The 20,481-nt window shown below is 47.3% G+C and overlaps 1 protein-coding gene across 1 annotated transcript in view; it reads right to left on the reverse strand.

The window, feature by feature from the left end:
- Positions 1-20,205, reverse strand: part of TARBP2 (TARBP2 subunit of RISC loading complex) — a 33,011-nt gene extending 12,806 nt beyond the window's left edge. The window contains exons 1-6 of the mRNA XM_077297966.1: positions 20,055-20,205; positions 15,636-15,805; positions 12,918-13,020; positions 5,447-5,521; positions 3,953-4,025; positions 3,769-3,886 (exon numbers count right to left, since the gene is read on the reverse strand). Of these exons, the coding sequence (XP_077154081.1) occupies positions 3,769-3,886; positions 3,953-4,025; positions 5,447-5,521; positions 12,918-13,020; positions 15,636-15,805; positions 20,055-20,104 (589 nt within the window). The 5' untranslated portion in view covers positions 20,105-20,205. The remainder of the gene's footprint in view (positions 1-3,768; positions 3,887-3,952; positions 4,026-5,446; positions 5,522-12,917; positions 13,021-15,635; positions 15,806-20,054) is intronic.
- Between the last annotated feature and the right edge of the window lie 276 nt (positions 20,206-20,481).

Consider the following 20,481-nt stretch of genomic DNA (forward strand, 5'->3'; position numbering starts at 1 on the left):
GAATGCGATTGTCACTCATCAGGGTTTAATAAGGATGTAGGGTCTGACTTCCTCTGACTGCCGCAGAGTGCAGGACCTGTGGTGATATCATGGTCACATGACCAGTCATATGATCATGATGTCACAACGAATTCCTTTTAAAGGGGGTGCCATGCTCACAAAAATCTAAAAACTTTTACACGCAAGCTTTTTTTTTTTTTACTTCACACTGGCAATAAAGCTTCCTGATGTAAGAAGGTGCGAAGGCAACCAAATAAAAAGTAGCACAGATCCATTAAACAGTAGTTTTATAACATAGTGCCATATATACTCGAGCATAAGCCGAGATTTTCAGCCCACTTTTTTGGGGCTGAAAGTAACCCTCTCGGCTTATACTCGAGTCATACCCAGGGGTCGGCAGGGGAGGGGGAGCGGAGCAGTGTAATAATACTCACGTGCTCCTGGCGCGGTCCCTGCAAGTCCGGTGCCGGCAGCTTCTTCCTGTAGTGAGCGGTCACATGGTACCACTCATTACAGTAATGAATATGGACCCGACTCCACTCCCACAGGGGTGGAGCCGCATATGCATTACTGTAATGAGCGGTACCATGTGACCACTCACTACAGGAAGAAGCTGCCGGCGCAAGGGAACAGATGTGCAGGGACCGCGTCAGGAGCAGGTGAGTACAGCTCAGTGCATTATATTCACCTGCTCCCCATTCCACCGTCAGCGCCGCTGTGTCTTCCGCGTCCTCTGCAGTGACGCTCCGGTCAGAGGGCGCGATGACGTGATTAGTGCGCGCCACCCTCTGCCTGAACGTCAGTGCAGAGGACGGGGAAGACACAGCGGTGGTCGAACGGGGAGCAGGTGAATAAAGCAAGTGCTGGGGGCCTGAGAGGTGAGTATGTCATTTTTTATTTTTTTAATCGCAGCAACAGCATATGGGGCAAATGTCTGTATGGAGCATCTTATGGGGCCATGTGCAGCGTTATATGGGGGCAAATATCTGTATGGAGCAAATGTCTGTATGGAGCATCTTATGGGGCCATGTGCAGCGTTATATGGGCAAATATCTGTATGGGGCCATGTGCAGCATTATATGGGGCAATTATCTGTGTGGAGCATCTTATGGGGCCATGTGCAGTTTATATGGGGCAATTATCTGTATGGAGCATCTTATGGGGCCATGTGCAGCATTATATGGGGCAAATATCTGTATGGGGCCATGTGCAGCATTATATGGGGCAATTATCTGCATGGAGCATCTTATGGGGCCATGTGCAGCATTATATGGGCCAAATATCTGTATGGGGCCATGTGCAGCATTATATGGGGCAAATATCTGTATGGGGCCATGTGCAGCATTATATGAGGCAAATATCTGTATAGGGCCATGTGCAGCATTATATGGGGCAACTATCTGTATGGAGCATCTTATGGGGCCATGTGCAGCATTATATGAGGCAAATATCTGTATGGGGCCATGTGCAGCATGATATGGGGCAATTATCTGTAAGGAGCATCTTATGGGACTATGTGCAGCATTATATGGGGCAAATGTCTCTATGGAGCATCTTATGGGGCCATGTGCAGCATTATATGGGGCAAATATCTCTATGGAGCATCTTATGGGGCCATGTGCAGCATTATATGGGGCAAATATCTCTATGGAGCATCTTATGGGGCCATGTGCAGCATTATATGGGGCAACTATCTGTATGGAGCATCTTATGGGGCCATGTGCAGCATTATATGAGGCAAATATCTGTATGGGGCCATGTGCAGCATTATATGAGGCAAATATCTGTATAGGGCCATGTGCAGCATTATATGGGGCAACTATCTGTATGGAGCATCTTATGGGGCCATGTGCAGCATTATATGGGGCAACTATCTGTATGGAGCATCTTATGGGGCCATGTGCAGCATTATATGGGGCAAATATCTGTATGGGGCCATGTGCAGCATTATATGGGGCAATTATCTGTATGGAGCATCTTATGGGGCCATGTGCAGCATTATATGGGCCAAATATCTGTATGGGGCCATGTGCAGCATTATATGGGGCAAATATCTGTATGGGGCCATGTGCAGCATTATATGAGGCAAATATCTGTATAGGGCCATGTGCAGCATTATATGGGGCAACTATCTGTATGGAGCATCTTATGGGGCCATGTGCAGCATTATATGAGGCAAATATCTGTATGGGGCCATGTGCAGCATGATATGGGGCAATTATCTGTAAGGAGCATCTTATGGGACTATGTGCAGCATTATATGGGGCAAATGTCTCTATGGAGCATCTTATGGGGCCATGTGCAGCATTATATGGGGCAATTATCTCTATGGAGCATCTTATGGGGCCATGTGCAGCATTATATGGGGCAAATATCTCTATGGAGCATCTTATGGGGCCATGTGCAGCATTATATGGGGCAACTATCTGTATGGAGCATCTTATGGGGCCATGTGCAGCATTATATGAGGCAAATATCTGTATGGGGCCATGTGCAGCATTATATGAGGCAAATATCTGTATAGGGCCATGTGCAGCATTATATGGGGCAACTATCTGTATGGAGCATCTTATGGGGCCATGTGCAGCATTATATGGGGCAACTATCTGTATGGAGCATCTTATGGGGCCATGTGCAGCATTATATGGGGCAAATATCTCTATGGAGCATCTTATGGGGCCATGTGCAGCATTATATGGGGCAAATATCTCTATGGAGCATCTTATGGGGCCATGTGCAGCATTATATGGGGCAACTATCTGTATGGAGCATCTTATGGGGCCATGTGCAGCATTATATGAGGCAAATATCTGTATGGGGCCATGTGCAGCATGATATGGGGCAATTATCTGTAAGGAGCATCTTATGGGACTATGTGCAGCATTATATGAGGCCAATATCTGTATAAGGCCATGTGCAGCATTATATGGGTCAAATATCTGTATGGGGCCATGTGCAGCATTATATGAGGCCAATATCTGTATAAGGCCATGTGCAGCATTATATGGGGCAAACATCTCTATGGAGCATCTTATGGGGCAAATGTGTCTATGGAGCATCTTATGGGGTCATAATCAGCATTTGTGCAGCATTGTATGGGGCATATTTTAATATGGAGCATCTTATGGAGCCCATCATAAACTGTATGGAGCATTATATGGGGCGTATTTTGTATGAAGCATCTTATGGGGCCATCATGAACTGTATGGAGCATTATATGGGGCTCCTGATTCAATATGGATATTCAAAAACACTTAAACTACTGATGTCTCAATTAATTTTACTTTTATTGGTACCTATTTTTATTTTTGAAATTTACCGGTAGCTGCTGCATTTTCCACTGTAGGCTTATACTCGAGTCATTAAGTTTTCCCAGTTTTTTGTGGCAAAATTAGAGGGGGGGGTCGGCTTATACTCGAGTATATACGGTAAGTCACTAGCGTAATACACATAGCCAAATCAGTTCTCATGCTTTGCACTGATGAGGGGCAATACCCTGAAACACCGTGTCTGCAAACTGATTCTGATTTGGCATTTATCCTACGTCACATTTCAAGACTTGTTAAAGGGACGATATTGACTTGCAGGATCGCTGCTTCCAACAGGAGGCGCTATAGAGTTCAAGCCCTCTAGTCCTCTGAAGAGGCAATCTGCATATAGTGTAATACACGTCATATGCAGAGTGCCGAGGTTAGAGCCTTACTAGACGCCTCCGTCCAACCCGTATTAATAAGCCGATCCGGTCTCCCTGGTGCGGAGATTACGTACCAATCTCTAGAAACCGCTCCACCCGGCAGGTCATGGTGAACTCTTTCCTGTGTGCCGGTCCGGACTCCTGGGTTACCGTGTACTCAGGAAGCCTCCAGCCTTTCTGCACCACAAGCTCCTAACAAACCAAAAAAGATGTAACAAAAGGAACAATGTATCACAATGAAGGCAGGAGAGGCTTTACCTGTAGGGCCCCTACAGGATTCCCATCCGACTGCTGTGCAGACAAAGGCGGCTTCATGTCAATGCTGTGATTTCTAAACAAAGACAGTAAAAAGAACGGGTCATCAGAAAATCACCAAAAACCCACTATAGTTACATCAACATTTTATGTTCAAGGTATTTTCTTTTTTTTTTAATGCTTTCCATATCACCAAGCTATAGCAAAAACACAAATCTGAAATCCAGCAATTTTCAAGTCTAATACCAAGCTGCCCCTTCCTGTGCTGTAGAGATCATTTACAGCAGTCATCTTACTGTCACCAAAGGCAGGATTACAAAGGATCCACCATTCACAGTGTGTCACAGCTCACCCTGTCCCCCTCCATGCACAATGAACTCATCTCATCTCAAGGTGAGGCCGCCTTAAAAAGCAAGTCATTGTATTTAGGGTCCTTAGAGTGGATTTTATATTGGAAAGGGCAGTGCCTGAAATCAGTCAATAGGATCGGCCATTCAACATGGATTTCACCATGAAACAATAAATATTTAGCTAATTATTATTGACTCATTTGCTCTGCACAATAAATACAAACTAAGAGAAAATTAAATAATCACCCTCTAAAAGGTGACAATCCCACTAGAGGCTAAAGAGAACCTGCTGACCATCCCCTGACATGTCTGTAACAAAGTACTCATATTTCCCATGAAATAACAATTCTAGGCTCTCTTTTCCTATAACGATGCATTGTGGGGGGTCACTGTTATAGCATATAAATATTTATGAATAGATTGACAACTGGGTGTTACCATTCCCCTTGTCAAAGGGGCATGTCCCTACACTGACACTGATTGGACACTGCCAGACTACGTAGTGACACGCCCCCAACTAGTTCCTCCCAGTTATCAATTTATTCACACTTTTTTCCTTTTAAAAGGATGCAAATAGCCTCTTAGAGAAAAAAAGGACAGGAACTCTAGTGCCAGCTATTGGAGGTAGCAATCCTAAAAGTCAATATCGACCCTCTAATGAGCATTGCCACATGACGTAGGTTAAAAAAACCCAAACAGACACTCCACTCGCAGACACGTGTTTCGGGAGTGATTGCCCCTCATCAGTGCAAAGCAGAACGGGTTTGGCTGGATGAGAGGTCTCTGATGGGGCGTCTAATGGGTCAAGTTTCTCCTTGTGGAAAAAAGCCAAGAGAGCATAAGAAGGCCTCTCATCCATCCAAATCCGTTCTCCTGCTTTGTGCTGATGAGGAGCACAAAACATGTGCCTGCAAATGGAGTTTCTGGTTTGGCTTCTTATCCCAAGTCAGATGGCAAGGATCTTTAAGAGGGATAATATGGACTTTTAATGTTCAGATAGTAGTTATTATCCCTGATTTACTCACTAAACATTGGAAACAATTTAAAAAAAAAAAATTTACACAAAAGCAAAGTCACATTGTGATCCGTTCCACTGTGTGAAGGGACAAGAGCCATCACTGCTCGCTTCTTATTGGGAAGGATTTACCTCGATATAGGTGGAGGGGGCGACGTCTCTGTCTTTAGTATTATTTCTTTGGGTGGTTCCTCCGTGAATGTGGTACTATAGATGATAGAAAGATACGTACATACCAGTGAGTGCATCATTTTCTAGTGTCATAAGAAACATGCAATATTCAATTGTACATTTTCATCATTTTAGGTGTATCATTATCCATAAAACAGAAAAGTGACAATAAAATAGAGCATATTCGGCCAACGCCACCATGTTATACGTCGTGTCGCAGTCCAGTGTCTCATCTGGACCAATGCCTGGGCCGACCATTGGGACACTCATGTACACCATCCCTGGAATCAGAGATAACAATAAGGCCTTATTGATCAAAATGTGGCTTCATCCAGTCCAGAAAACTAAAGCCGTTCAGAACTATGGTCTGTATTTTGGCCTTACAAGCCACTTTTAAAGTGGCTAAGACGGCATAAAAGCCACCAGATTCACACACGGCAGGCCCCATTTTTTAATGCTAAATAACGGTGTAAAGTTAAGAGTTTGTGTAAGGAACAGAAACGTGTCTACTCCTTTGCAAGATGTGCAGCTCCAATAACATCTGTACCATGCTGTGCACTGGGCCAAACAGCCAACTGGCTACGTAGAAGCCAAACATTCTGCGCTCACAGACTGATCACAAATTGCTCCGTGCCCACAGAATGTCACTCGGCAGCACATCTCCTGCTTACATGGGGTGATGTGCTGCTGATAATATGAAAGCCTACAAAACATCATTGCACCCACCGAATTATAGACTGCTATAAACAAAGAGGGAAAGCTGTGGCCACATGTATACACATTACAGTGGAAACCAGAAGTTTACATACACTATATAAAAAGACATCTGCAAGTTTATCTGACATGAAATCAGAATAAACCTTTCCTGTTTTAGGTCAATTAGGATTATCATAATAATTAATATTTGCCAAATGCTAGAATGAGAGAGAAAAGGAGATTTTTGTGTACTCGCCGTAAAATTTTTTTCTCCGAGCCAATCATTGGGGGACACAGGACTATGGGTGTTATGCTGCTTGCCTCTAGGAGGACACTAAGTAAACACATAATTAACTCCTCCTCTGCAGTATACACCCCTTGACTGGCCAGTAACGACCCAGTTCGGTAGTAAAGCAGTAGGAGTATAAGAAAAATCAAGACAAGTAAACTATGTCGAAATCTGAGGAACAAACCACAACAACAACCAGCCAATAGGCTAACAGGGTGGGTGCTATGTCCCCCAATGATTGGCTCGGAGAAAAAGGTTTTACGGTGAGTACCCAAAAATCTCCTTTTCTCCTACGCCTCATTGGGGGACACAGGACCATGGGACGTCCTAAAGCAGTCCCTGGGTGGGGAGCAATTGCACTGCTAAAACCCCATGTACCACTGGCTTACTGAGGTACCGCTGTCTGCAGAATGCATCTGTCAAGGGCAGCGTCTGCCGAAGCCTGGGTATGAACGTGATAGTGCTTGGTGAAGGTATGCAGACTGGACCAAGTCGCAGCTTTACAAAGCTGTTGTGCTGAAGCCTGGTGCCGAATGGCCCAAGAAGCACCGACCGACCGAGTCGAATGCGCCTTAATCCCTGCTGGGACAGAGGCGTTCCTGACGCGGTAGGATTCCTGAATAGTGGAGCAAATCCACTTGGCTAGAGTGGCCTTTGAGGCGGGTAGACCTTTCCTATGTCCCTCCGGAAGCACGAACAAGACATCCAACTTACGGAAGGGAGCCGTGCGAGATATGTACCGCTGAAGAGCTCTAATCACATCCAGAGTATGGAGAGCTTTCTCGATACGATGGGTTGGTGCCGGACAGAATGACGGCAAGGCAATGTCCTCATTTAGATGAAAGGAGGAGATGACTTTAGGCAGGAAAGAGGGAGAGGTTCTCAAGACTACCTTGTCTGGGTGAAAAATCAGAAAAGGGGGTCGGGCAAGAGAGGGCCACCAACTCAGAAACTCTCCTGATTGACATAATCGCTACGAGAAAGACCACCTTCCATGAAAGGAGGGTGAGAGAGATGTCCTGCAATGGTTCGATAGGGGCCTCCTGAAGAACTCCAAGAACCAAGTTAAGATCCCATGAAGCCAAAGTCACTTTATAGGGACGGACCACCCGGGAGACTCCTTGGATGAACATCTTAACTGGCAGTCTGGAGGCCATCTTTCGTTGGAATAGAACAGACAGTTCGGACAAGTGAGCGAGCTTAGGGCAAGGCCTGACTCTAAACCTGATTGGAGAAACTCCAGAATGGACGGAATGGAAAACACCAGAGGAGTACGTCCATGGGCATTGCACCATGAAAAAAAAGATGCGCCAGGTGCGATGATAAATGCGCATGGATAAGGGTTTTCTAGCGCGAATCGTGGTAGAAGAAACCCCTGGAGAGAATCCGGCTTGGGCTAAAATCCAGGATTCAACAACCACGCCGTAAAAGACAGGGCCCCAGAGTTCTGGTGGCAAATCGGGCCCTGTGAGAGAAGATCCATGCGATCTGGTAGCCGCCAGGGGACGTCGGCGACCATTTGGACGAGTTCCACGTACCATGCTCGGCGCGGCCAGTCCGGCGCGATGAGGATCACCGGTCTCCCTACTGCCCTGATCTTCTTGATGACTCTCGGGAGCAGAGGAAGAGGCGGAAATATGTATGGCAGCTGGAACCGATACCACGACAGGACCAGAGCATCTGCTCTGATGGCGCAAGGATCGATGGATTGAGCAACGAACTGGGGAACCTGGTTGTTTAGCCTCGAGGCCATGAGATCCACATCCGGCGTCCCCCAGCGAAGACAAATCTGCTGGAAGACTTCCGGATGCAGGGACCACTCGCCCGAGGCAAGACCTTGGCGACTGAGGAAGTCCGCTTCCCAATTCTCCACACCCAGTATGTGGATCGCCGAGATGAGCGAGTGATTGGTCTCGGCCCAGCGCAGGATGTGGGAGACTTAGCATGGCTGCCCTTCTGCGGGTTCCCCCTTGCTGGTTGATATAAGCCACAGCCGTGGCGTTGTCGGATTGGATTCTGATGGGATGGCCTGCGAGAAGGTGGTGAAAGTTGCGTAAGGCAAGTGTGATCGCTCGAATCTCCAAGATATTGATTGGAAGACGTGACTCTTGTGGACCAATGACCTTGTGCCGTGTGGTGATTGAAAACCGCGCCCCAGCCCAAAAGGCTGGCATCGGTGGTCACCACTAACCAGCGCACTGGGAGAAAGGACTTCCCTTGGTTCAGGGAGGACTGTAGCGTCCACCACCTGAGGGTCTGCCTGACCTGTGGGGACAGGCGAAAACGACGGTCGAGGGAAAATGGACTCCTGTCCCAGGCTAACAGCAGCGCCTGTTGCAGGGAACGGAGATGGAACTGCGCAAACGGAACAGCTTCCATCGCCGCAACCATTTTCCCGAGGATGCGCATCGTGAAGCGAATGGAGTGAGGGACTGGGCGGGAGAGCTTGCGCGCTCCCTGTTGTAAGGACAAGACCTTCTCTGGAGGGAGAGTGACTAACCCGCGGGAAGAGTCCAAAATCATGCCTAGGAAGCAGATTTGCTGAGCCGGCACTGGAGATGATTTCTTGAAGTTGATTTTCCAACCCAGGCGAGAAAGAGAATCCACAGTGATACTTAAGACTCCTCGCAGGCAGAATGGGACGGACCCTTGATTAAAAGGTCATCCAGATACGGAAGGGCTACCACTCCCCGAGCGTGAAGAATGGCCATGACAGCCGCCATGACCTTCATGAAGACTCTGGGGGCAGTGGCGAGTCTGAAGGGCAAGGCCAAACTGGAAGTGTTCTTCTTGGACTGTGAAGCGCAGGAACTACTGATGAGAGGGAAAAATTGGAATATGTAGATAAGAATCCTTGATGTCTATGGATGCGAGGAACTCTCCTTTTTCCAGGGACGTGACAACAGAACGGAGCAAGTCCATCCTGAAGTGTCAGACCCGTACAAACTTTTAGCAGTTTGAGGTCCAGTATGAGCCGTAAGGTTCCGTCCTTCTTTGGGACCACGAATAGGTTGGAGTAAAACCTCTTGAACCTTTGGTCTCGAGGGACCGGAACGATGACACCGTTCCTTTGATGCGCCTGTATGGCCTGAAGAAGATTAGACGCCCTTGCTTTGGGGGGAGAAGACTGGAAGAAGCGCGGAGGGGGATGGAAGAAAACTCTATTTTGTATGCGGAAGACACGAGCTCTCTGACCCACATGTCGTGAACGACCGAGAGCCAATTTTGACGGAACGAAAGAAGGCGTCCGCCTACTTTGTCGGTGTCCGCAGGAGACGTCGACGAGTCATTGTGTAGAAGGTTTAAGGGATGCGGATGGCTTAGGGCCAGAAGGTCTCGGTCTGGGTTTCCAGGAACGGTTTGGTCTGTATGAGACCTGGGGATTTCGGTTTTCCCGTCGTCCCAAACAAGGGGAGGAGGAGGACCAACTGGAGTTGTTCCGAAAGGACCGGAATCAAAACTGCTGTTGATTCCGAAAAGGCCGGGCAGGTTTTTGCTGGGGAAGAAATTTACTCTTCCCTCCGGTAGCGTCAGAAATTATTTGATCTAGTTTCTCCCCAAATAAACGACCCGCTTGGTAAGGTAAAGAAGTCAGTGACTTTTTAGAAGCAGAATCTGCTCACCAATCACGGAGCCATAAGGCCCGTGCGCTGCGCAATTAGCCGCATCTATGGAAGTGTTAACTATGAAATCTCCAGCCTGAGCTATCTAGTTAGCTAGTCTGGCCGCCTCTGAGGGAAGATTACTGTCGTGGACGGTAGAGGTTAACACCTCTGCCAGGAAACCATTGCCTTAGCCACCCAAGTAGCAGCAAAGGATGGAAGAAGAGCTGCTCCTGACGCCTCAAAGACTGAGCGAGCCAGGTAGTCAATTTGACGGTCAGAAGGATTTTTGACTGATGAACAGTCAGACAGAGATAAGACTGTTTTGGATGCTAGTCGTGATACGGCAGGATCCACAGAAGGAGAGAGAATCAACTCCTTCATCAGATCCTTGGAGAAAGGATATTTAGCTTCCGTGGCTTTTTGAGCCATAAATCGCTTAAATCGTCTGCTTCCCGCACTGACTGACTGCATGCCGTAAAGTGAAAGCAGAGCACAGCGGTTACGTCACCGCTGTGCTCTGCTTTCACTTTACGGCCGTCAGTCAGTCAGTGCGGGAAGCAGACGGCAAGGGACGTGACGGACACCGGAATGTGAGTATGTACGGTTTGTTTTTTTTTACATTTACGATGGTAACCAGGGTAAACATCGGGTTACTAAGCGCGGCCCTGCGCTTAGTAACCCGATGTTTACCCTGGTTACAAGCGAACGCATCGTTGGATCGGTGTCACACACACCGATCCAACGATGACAGCGGGAGATCCAGCAACGAAAGAAAGTTCCAAACGATCTGCTATGACGTACGATTCTCAGCGAGGTCCCTGATCGCTGCTGCGTGTCAGACACAGCGATATCGTATGGATATCGCTGGAACGTCACGGATCGTACCGTCGTAGCGATCAAAGTGCCACTGTGAGACGGTACCCTTATTTTGCTTTATTATTGTATTGCTATGATTGTTGTTTGAAACTGTAAAACTGTAAAGCGCTGCGGAATATGTTGGCGCTATATAAATAAAGATTATTATTATTAGTAGTAGTAGTATTTGGTACCATTGACCTTAAACTGAATGATTTGGGACAAAAATTTGGGATCTCCTTCCACAAGCTTCTCACAATAGTTGGTCAGAATTTGGGCCCATTCCTCCTGACAAAACTAGTGTAACTGTTCCAGGTTTGTAGGTCGCCTTGCTCACACCTGCCTTTTCAGCTTTGCCCATAAATTTTCAACAGGATTGAGATCAGGGCTTTGTGATGGCTGCTCCAAACCATTGACTTTGTTATCCTTAAGCCACTTTGTTACCATTTTGGCAGTATGCTTTGGGTCATTGTCCATTTGGAAGACTCATTCCCCCCCAAACTTTAACTTCCTATCTGATGACTTGAGATGTTGCTTCAGTATTGCCACAATCTTCTTTTCTCATGATGCCATCTATTTTGTGAAGCGCAACAGTCCCTCCTGCAGCAAAACCTCCCCACAACATGATGCTGCCACCCCCGTGTTTCACAGTTGGGATGGTGTTCTTAGGCTTTCAAGCTTTCCCTTTCCTCCAAACGTAACGATGGTCATTATGCCCAAAAATTTAAATTTTAGTTTCATCGGACCACAGGACATGTCTCCAAAAACGAGTGTCTTTGTTCCGGTGTGCAGATTAAAAGATTTCTTTTGGAGTAATGGCTTCTTCCTGGCAGAGTGGTCTTTCAGCCCATATTGATACAGTGAATGTGGATATTGATACAATCTTACCATCATCTTCACAAGGTCTTTTGCTTTTGTCCTCGGGTTGATATACACATGTCAGACCATAGCACGTTTATCGCTGGAACACAGAACCCGTCTCCTTCCTAAGCGGTATGATGGCTGGACATTCTCACCTTGTTTGTACTTGCGTATAATTGTTTGTACAGATGAACGAGGCACCTTCAGGTATCTTGAAATTGTACCCAAGGATGAGCCAGACTTGTGCAAGTCCACAATTCTCTTCCTATTATCTTTGCTGATTTCTTGACTTTCCCATGCTGCTACACAAAGCAGTGTGTTTCAGGTGTGCATTAAAATACATCCACGTGCCTCTAATTAACTCAGATGTTGCCAAAAAACCCTATCAGAAGCTTCCAAACACATGACATCATATGGGCAGTCCAATCATATGCAGAACCTGACAGTGAAAGCATTAGGAGAAAACCATAATAAGTAGGGTAGGAAAGAGTCTGAAACAGACCGTGTCTGCCTCCTACCGACACCAAAATAAGACGGATTAGCTTTGCTTCAGTTGGTGGCTGTAATCTGCTGAGGTGGAGGTAACTTTTTTACCTAGTGTCACCCTCAGTGGCAGCAGCATGCACCCATGGTTTCCCGTGTCTCCTCAGTGAAGTGATAAAGAAAAGGCCCAAATCTCTAGAACTATATGGCAGATATAAAAAAAACAAAACAAAAAAATACCGAATTTTCTGGTGTATAAGACGACTGGGCATATAAGACGACCCCCCAACTTTTCCATATAAAATATGGAGTTTGGGATATACTCGCCATATAAGACGAGGGCCATCTTATAAGCCCAGTCATCTTATACGGCGTGTGCGGTCCGGATGGCTCCCAGGGCCTGAAGGAGAGTCTCCTCTCCTATAGACCCTGGGAACCATCCAGGACCGCTCCATGCACATGATGTACCCGGCGTATAAGACGACCCCCGACTTTTGAGATGATTTTCAGGGGTTAAAAAGTCGTCTCATACACCAGAAAATACGGTACTCAGTGGAGAGGCGGGAATAAAACAAGATCAATTACCGACCAATTTTGACCTGGTGACAGGTCCTCTTTGAATGACCCATCTATCCATCCTCACCTGTTCTCCTCAATAATTGCTGCAAACATAGCCCCGCTCTTGAGAAGGGAGATTGCCACTTCTGCCGCCTTGTGCTTCGCCGCTTTCTTACTAGGTCCCTGACCTGAGGACAGAAATGGCATAAAAAGTAACTTAAGAGCCAATATATCCATTATTTCCTGCTATGGATTCCCCTATGCCAGGACCCAAGAGGACAGTGACAGAAAACATGGACACTCATAGGACATCATGTAGCAAAATCATTCTTTACTCTTTAACCCCTTAACGACCAGAGGTATTTTTGTTTTGGCGTTTTCATTTTTTGCTCGCCTTCTTCCCAGAGCCATAACTATTTTTTTTATTTTTCCATCAATATGGCCATGTGAGGGCTTGTTTTCTGCGGGACGAGTTGTACTTTTGAACAATACAATTGGTTTTACCATGTTGTGTACTTGAAAACAGGAAAAAACTTCCAAGTGAAATTGCAATAAAAGTGTAATCCCACACTTGTGTTTTGTATGGCCTTTTTACTAGGTTCACTAAATGCTAAAACTGACCGGCCATTATTATTCTCCAGGTCATTACGAGTTCATAGACACCAAACATGTCTATGTTCTTTTTTATTTCAATGGTGAAAAAAATTCCAAACTGTTAAAAAAATACATATATTGCGGCACTTTCTGATACCTGTAACGTCTCCATTTTTCGTGATCTAGGCTTGGGTGAAGGCTAATTTTTTGCGCGCTGAGCTGACGTTTTTAATTATACCATTTTTGTGCAGATAAGATCTTTTGATCCCCCGTTATTGCACTTTACAGGGAACCGGTCACCTGAATTTGGTGGGACCGGTTTTCGGTCATATGGGCGGGGTTTTCGGGTGTTTGATTCACCCTTTCCTTACCCGCTGGCTGCATGCTGGCCGCAATATTGGATTGAAGTTCATTCTCTGTCCTCTGTAGTACACGCCTGCGCAAGGCAATCTTGCCTTGCGCACGCGCAGTATGCTTTGCCCAACTGCGGGCAAAGCCGAAAAGCATTAGTGCGCATGTGCCGGAGCACTATGTCCCGGAACACAGCGAAATACTTCCGGGACATAGTGCGCCGGCGCATGCGCACTAATGCTTTTCGGCAAAGCATACTGCGCGTGCGCAAGGCAAGATTGCCTTGCGCAGGCGTGTACTACGGAGGACAGAGAATGAACTTCAATCCAATATTGCGGCCAGCATGTAGCCAGCGGGTAAGGAAGGGGTGAATCAAACACCCGAAAACCCCGCCCATATGACCGAAAACCGGTCCCGCCAAATTCAGGTGACAGGTTCCCTTTAATGCAATGACGCAGCGATCAAAAAAAAAAAAAAAAACCGTAATTCTGGCATTTTTACTTTTTTTCCTTGCTACGCCATTTAACGATCGGGTTAAATTTTATTTTATTTTTTAATTCATCGGGCGATTCTGAACGCGGCGATACCATACATGTGCACGTTTGATTTTTTCTTTAGAGTTTTATTTTGAATGGGACAAATGGGGGGGTGATTTGAACTTTTATTTATTTTATTTTTTTTAAACATTTTTTTTTCTACTTTTGGCATGCTTCAATAGCCTCCCTGGGAGACTAGAAACTACCATAACCCGATTAGCTCTGCTACATACAGGCAATGATCAGATCACCTGTATGCAGCAGAATTGCTCACTTGCTATGAGCGCCGACCACTGGGTGGGGCCCATAGCAAGCCGGCAGTGATAACCATAGAGGTCTCCAAGAGACCTCTGATTGTCATGCCAATCCACCGGTGACCTGCGATCACGTGACGTGGGTCACCGATGGGCGGATTTCCAGCATGATTGCCGGAAATGCATGTTAAATGCCGCTGTCAGTGTTTGACAGCGGCATTTAAGGGGTTAATAGCCGCAGGTGGATCGCAATTCCACCCATGGCTGTTCTGGACACATGTCAGCTGTTCAAAAGCTCTGCACTGCACAAAGCCCAGCAAGCACTGTTTATCTAGTCGCAAAACAGTTAATAAACAATTTTTGGGGGTTTGCCCCTAATTTCAGGGTCCACACTTTGAGACCTTGTTTTATGTACAAGAAACATTTTTTGGCAGTTATTTTTTAGCTTTTTTGTGTGTGGGGGGTTATTTTTTATATAAACATATTAAAAGTAACCTTCTCCGTTAATGTGTTTGTCCCATAAATAACATTTATTTGGGTGATATATGCAGGATTACTAGTACTACAGCTGGGACCTTGGTGGAACATGAGAACGGGGTCCAGTACACATGGAGGACCACTGCACTAATCCCTATCCATATCTGTAGGAGCAGTCATCATGCAGTTCACTCATGCAGGGGAATATGGAGCCCCCATTCTTGATATTCGTGGGCGTCTCAGTGATCATACATTATCTATCTTGTGAATATGTGATCATTCACACCGAGGACTTTAAATACACCTGGTTTTGTTGGATCACACATTTATCACTTTTTCCTGTAGGAAGGTAATAAATGTTTATGGGACAGCCCCTTCCTACGCATTATAGGATTATATCAGATTAATCTACAGATGTGTCTGGTATTACAGCTCAGCCTTATTCACATGAATAAAAAAGGCAAACAAACACTGTGGAGAGTCCATACATGGCTGACAACACTAGTAGGAAACGTAAAATGGACATCGATTTGTCACCGAGGCAAGATAGTCCTTAGTGCTTCATCAGGCAGCTTCAATAAAGGCACTGACCGGTGCAATTGATGTCTCCAACAGATACACGAAACGTAAAGTTGGGTTGATGGGCTTGTCCTTCAGCTTTGAGTAGGTCATACACGGGGGTCTTTCCTACCCGAGTCCCATACTCCTGCAGTAAGCTGATGGGGGTCTTCCCAGGACACAACGTCAGCATCTGCTCTATACTGCAAAAAAGATGTAAGTATTAATGATATTGATCTGCATCATTAACGATCATTAGACAAAGCTTATGAGAATACATTCATGTAAAGGCGGAGAAATCACTGGAGCGACCACTGCACATGGGGAATCCGGATAAATGAGGCTGGTGGTCATAGATTGTGTATGATGCCGATCCACCGGGACATTTATATCTATATATGGCATTATTTGTTGTCATTTGATCAATTAAAAAATTATCAGTGTTAAGCTGCATTTACACCACTAGACACTCATGGACTAGTGATAAGAACGCTCGTTTCATGATAACCCTGCAGCGTAAACAGGCTGCCGATAATCCAATGAATGAGCAAGATGCCCGTTACTTGGGGAAAATGATCTTTTACACAGCGCATCATCTGTGAAAACAGGACTTGTGCTGCCACCGTATGTGCACCGAGCGATCTACTACGGATCACATCCTTTACTTTGGTCTTTTCCCTGGTTAAACAGGCATTTAAAAGCTTTCTGGTGCCCATGCCATATTTATTAAGGGTGTTATACATTTTTAGAAAAGGTCTAGGAAAATGTATTATTCAAAAGATACTTCTTGGAAAAACTCTTCAAACTCATTGGGGCTGCTTCACTAACACTCGCGTTGTGCACACCAATCTTAATGAAGGGCTCAGTGGAGAACAAAGCACCAAAGTCATTAAGGCAGAGCTGCTTCAAACTGGAGCAACTCATTTTTTTATTTTTTTTTTACCATTGGAATGATGACATTTTCTCAATTAATTGCTACTATTTTGCTTCGTTAATTCTATTCAATTATCTTTGTGCAGCATCAATGGAAATTTTTGTACAAGACTTTATTAATTTAGGTCTTTATATTAAACGCATCACTTAGGCTAGGTTCACATTGCGTTAGGGCAATCCGTTTAGCGCTAGCGCTAGTGGATTGCGCTAACGCAATGTTTTTGTAGGGGCCGCGTTTAGGGGTCGCGCTAACGTCCCCGCACTCGCAGATCCCCGATCTGCGAGAGCGGGGAACGGACCTCGGGCGCGCCGTGGATGCTGCAAGCAGCGTCCGAGGCGCGCTACAAAAGAACAGCACATCGCTAGCGCGAGCCGAAAAAGGCACGCGCTAGCGATGCGCTACAGGCGAAATTTACATTGCTGTCAATGGGTGCGCTAACGGACCCGTTGCATGGCGTTAATTGCGACATTTTCACCATGTAACGCTGTCCGTTAGCGACCACCCACTAACGCAATGTGAACCTAGCCTTAGGTCTGTGTGAAACGGTGCAACCTGCTTCAGCTAACAATCACCATAAGGGTGGAATGGAACTAAAGTGGATTTTAGTCAAAAATGTCTAATGTTATAATCGCATCTCTCTTCTCTTTCTAATATACTTTAATTTAGAATTCCCTCACTTCGCTGCTTTATTTTCTTTTTTAACAATTCCTCTTTGGTGAAGCTTCATTTCAGAACCCCAGTGCATGCTGGGAAAGTCAAATGAGTCGTTATCGTTGGGCTGAAGCCGCAGCCTCTGCCCTGTCCCTGGCATGAAGTGTCATCAGTGACGTCAATTTCAGGGCATGGGCTAGTGCCTGCTCTACTGAGCACGTGTCGGTTTCCACTTCTGACATCTGCTCAGTAGATTCTTGTCACTACACAATATGCCCTGACAGTGCGCTCCCTCCACTGCTCTGATGGGAAAAGTCAAGCTGGCAAGAAAGGGCACTGTCAGTGACTGTTGTAAGAATACTCAGCATGCAGGAAAAGCAGAGACCAGGGCCATTGTCACTTGTGGGGGCAGCGCTGGTCAATCTCCTTACATATGTGCTGAGAGTACCAGCCCATCACGTCTGATCTGGGCCGGCGAGGGAGCAAGCGCACTATCAGGGCATATATCACAGTGGCAAGAATCTACTCAGCAGACATCAGAATTGATGCATGCTTAGAGCAGGGACTGGTCCAGCCACTAAAACGAACATTACGATGCTCCGTTACAGGGGAGGCAGAGGCTGACGAAACCTCGTTTGGCTATCCCAGCATGCACTGGGGTTCTCAACCGAAGCATCAAAGAGGAAGTAGTAATAAATAAGAGCAGAGAGTAGAGAGGGGGGGGGCGCGTAGGGAGTTTTTAGTCAAACTATATTAGAAACGAGATTAGATTCTGGCAGTACGTAGAGAAGCATTTAGTATTAAAATCCATTTTAATTATGCACCACCCCTTTAAATTCACGATCCTCTCTCATCCTGTATAAACGCTTGTCTTCTATTTGTTTGTTGTGAACTACGATTACATTGGTCATCACTGATCATCAGCCGGTGTATGGCGACCTACAGCAGCATTTACACTGAGAAATCATGGTGAATAGACTGAGCCGTCAGCAGGGCCTCCCTCCTCCTGGAACTGCTGAGCTGTGTAGTGCCCCCATGTCCTTATAGACTGAGCTGCCAGCAGGGCCTCCCTCCTCCTGGAACTGCTGAGCTGTGTAGTGCCCCCATGTCCTTATAGAGAGCTGTCAGCAGGGCCTCCCTCCTCCTGGAACTGCCGAGCTGTGTAGTGCCCCCATGTCCTTATAGACTGAGGTGTCAGCAGGGCCTCACTCCTCCTGGAACTGCTGAGCAGTGTAGTGCCCCCATGTCCTTATAGACTGAGGTGTCAGCAGGGCCTCACTACTCCTGGAACTGCTGAGCTGTGTAGTGCCCCCATGTCCTTATAGACTGAGCTGCCAGCAGGGCCTCACTACTCCTGGAACTGCTGAGCTGTGTAGTGCCCCCATGTCCTTATAGACTGAGCCGTCAGCAGGGCCTCCCTCCTCCGGGAACTGCTGAGCTGTGTAGTGCCCCCATGTCCTTATAGACTGAGGTGTTAGCAGGGCCTCACTCCTCCTGGAACTGCTGAGCTATGTAGTGCCCACATGTCCTTATAGACTGAGCTGTCAGCAGGGCCTCACTACTCCTGGAACTGCTGAGCTGTGTAGTGCCCCCATGTCCTTATAGACTGAGCCGTCAGCAGGGCCTCCCTCCTCCGGGAACTGCTGAGCTGTGTAGTGCCCACATGTCCTTATAGACTGAGCTGTCAGCAGGGCCTCACTACTCCTGGAACTGCTGAGCATTGTAGTGCCCCCATGTCCTTATAGACTGAGGTGTCAGCAGGGCCTCCCTCCTGGAACTGCTGAGCTGTGTAGTGCCCACATGTCCTTATAGACAGAGCTGTCAGCAGGGCCTCCCTCCTCCTGGAACTGCTGAGCTGTGTAGTGCCCCCATGTCCTTATAGACTGAGCTGTCAGCAGGGCCTCCCTCCTCCGGGAACTGCTGAGCTGTGTAGTGCCCCCATGTCCTTATAGACTGAGGTGTCAGCAGGGCCTCCCTCCTCCGGGAACTGCTGAGCTGTGTAGTGCCCCCATGTCCTTATAGACTGAGGTGTCAGCAGGGCCTCCCTCCTCCGGGAACTGCTGAGCTGTGTAGTGCCCCCATGTCCTTATAGACAGAGCTGTCAGCAGGGCCTCACTCCTCCTGGAACAGCTGAGCTGTGTAGTGCCCCCATGTCCCTATAGACAGAGCTGTCAGCAGGGCCTCACTCCTACTGGAACTGCTGAGCTGTGTAGTGCCCCCATGTCCCTATAGACAGAGCTGTCAGCAGGGCCTCACTCCTACTGGAACTGCTGAGCTGTGTAGTGCCCCCATGTCCTTATAGACAGAGCTGTCAGCAGGGCCTCCCTCCTCCTGGAACTGCTGAGCTGTGTAGTGCCCACATGTCCTTATAGACAGAGCTGTCAGCAGGGCCTCACTCCTCCGGGAACTGCTGAGCTGTGTAGTGCCCCCATGTCCTTATAGACAGAGCTGTCAGCAGGGCCTCACTACTCCTGGAACTGCTGAGCTGTGTAGTGCCCCCATGTCCTTATAGACTGAGATACCAGCAGGGCCTCCCTCCTCCTGGAACTGCTGAGCTCTGTGGTACTCTGTGAGGTCTTTATTGGCTGCACATGTCTCTGCTTACTGTACACTGCTGGGGAATATGTCGGCGCTATAGTGTCCGTGCAGCGCCTCCACTGGGCACCTGACGCATTACACAGCGCCCATGGAAAGCAAAGGGTTGTGTGCGTCCGGCAGGACAGGTCCGGTCCTCCAGAGAGGAGACAGGAGCGCAGCACTGACACCGCCGGCCGGAACAGGGCGCAGCACTCCTCCAGAACTGCACTCTCATTCATTATAAGCGCCATTATATGGAGAGGAACAGTCCGGCAGACTGCGCCTCCTACCTGGGACTCCCGGGGCACGTCTGGTTCCCACAGTCCTCGGTGTCACTCATTCCCTCCTGCTCTCCGCTAACCAGCAACAATGGCCGGAGCGGGGAGGAAGGCCCCGGAAGGTCATGCAGTCAAAAACACCATGGCTCGTCGGGAGTTGTAGTTCTAACGCTACATGAATTACAGTTAGGATGACATGTTTAACACTACATTTCCCGGCATGACACCGTTCTTATGACAGCCGCTAAACCGCCCAATCACATAACGTTTTGGTCCGCACGCTTATAAAGCCGCAGCCTATAGAGAGGGACTCGACGTAACAAACATGGCCGCTCATAGTAGTGTGATGTGACCTACATACACGCCCACTGGTCCACGCCCACTAAACCACGCGGCGACGGCTCTGAAAATTGATTGGGTGAGGACAGAAAATCTTCTC

The sequence above is a fragment of the Ranitomeya variabilis genome, chromosome 3 (assembly GCF_051348905.1).
Source record: "Ranitomeya variabilis isolate aRanVar5 chromosome 3, aRanVar5.hap1, whole genome shotgun sequence".
In the NCBI taxonomy this organism is placed as follows: Eukaryota; Metazoa; Chordata; class Amphibia; order Anura; family Dendrobatidae; genus Ranitomeya; species Ranitomeya variabilis.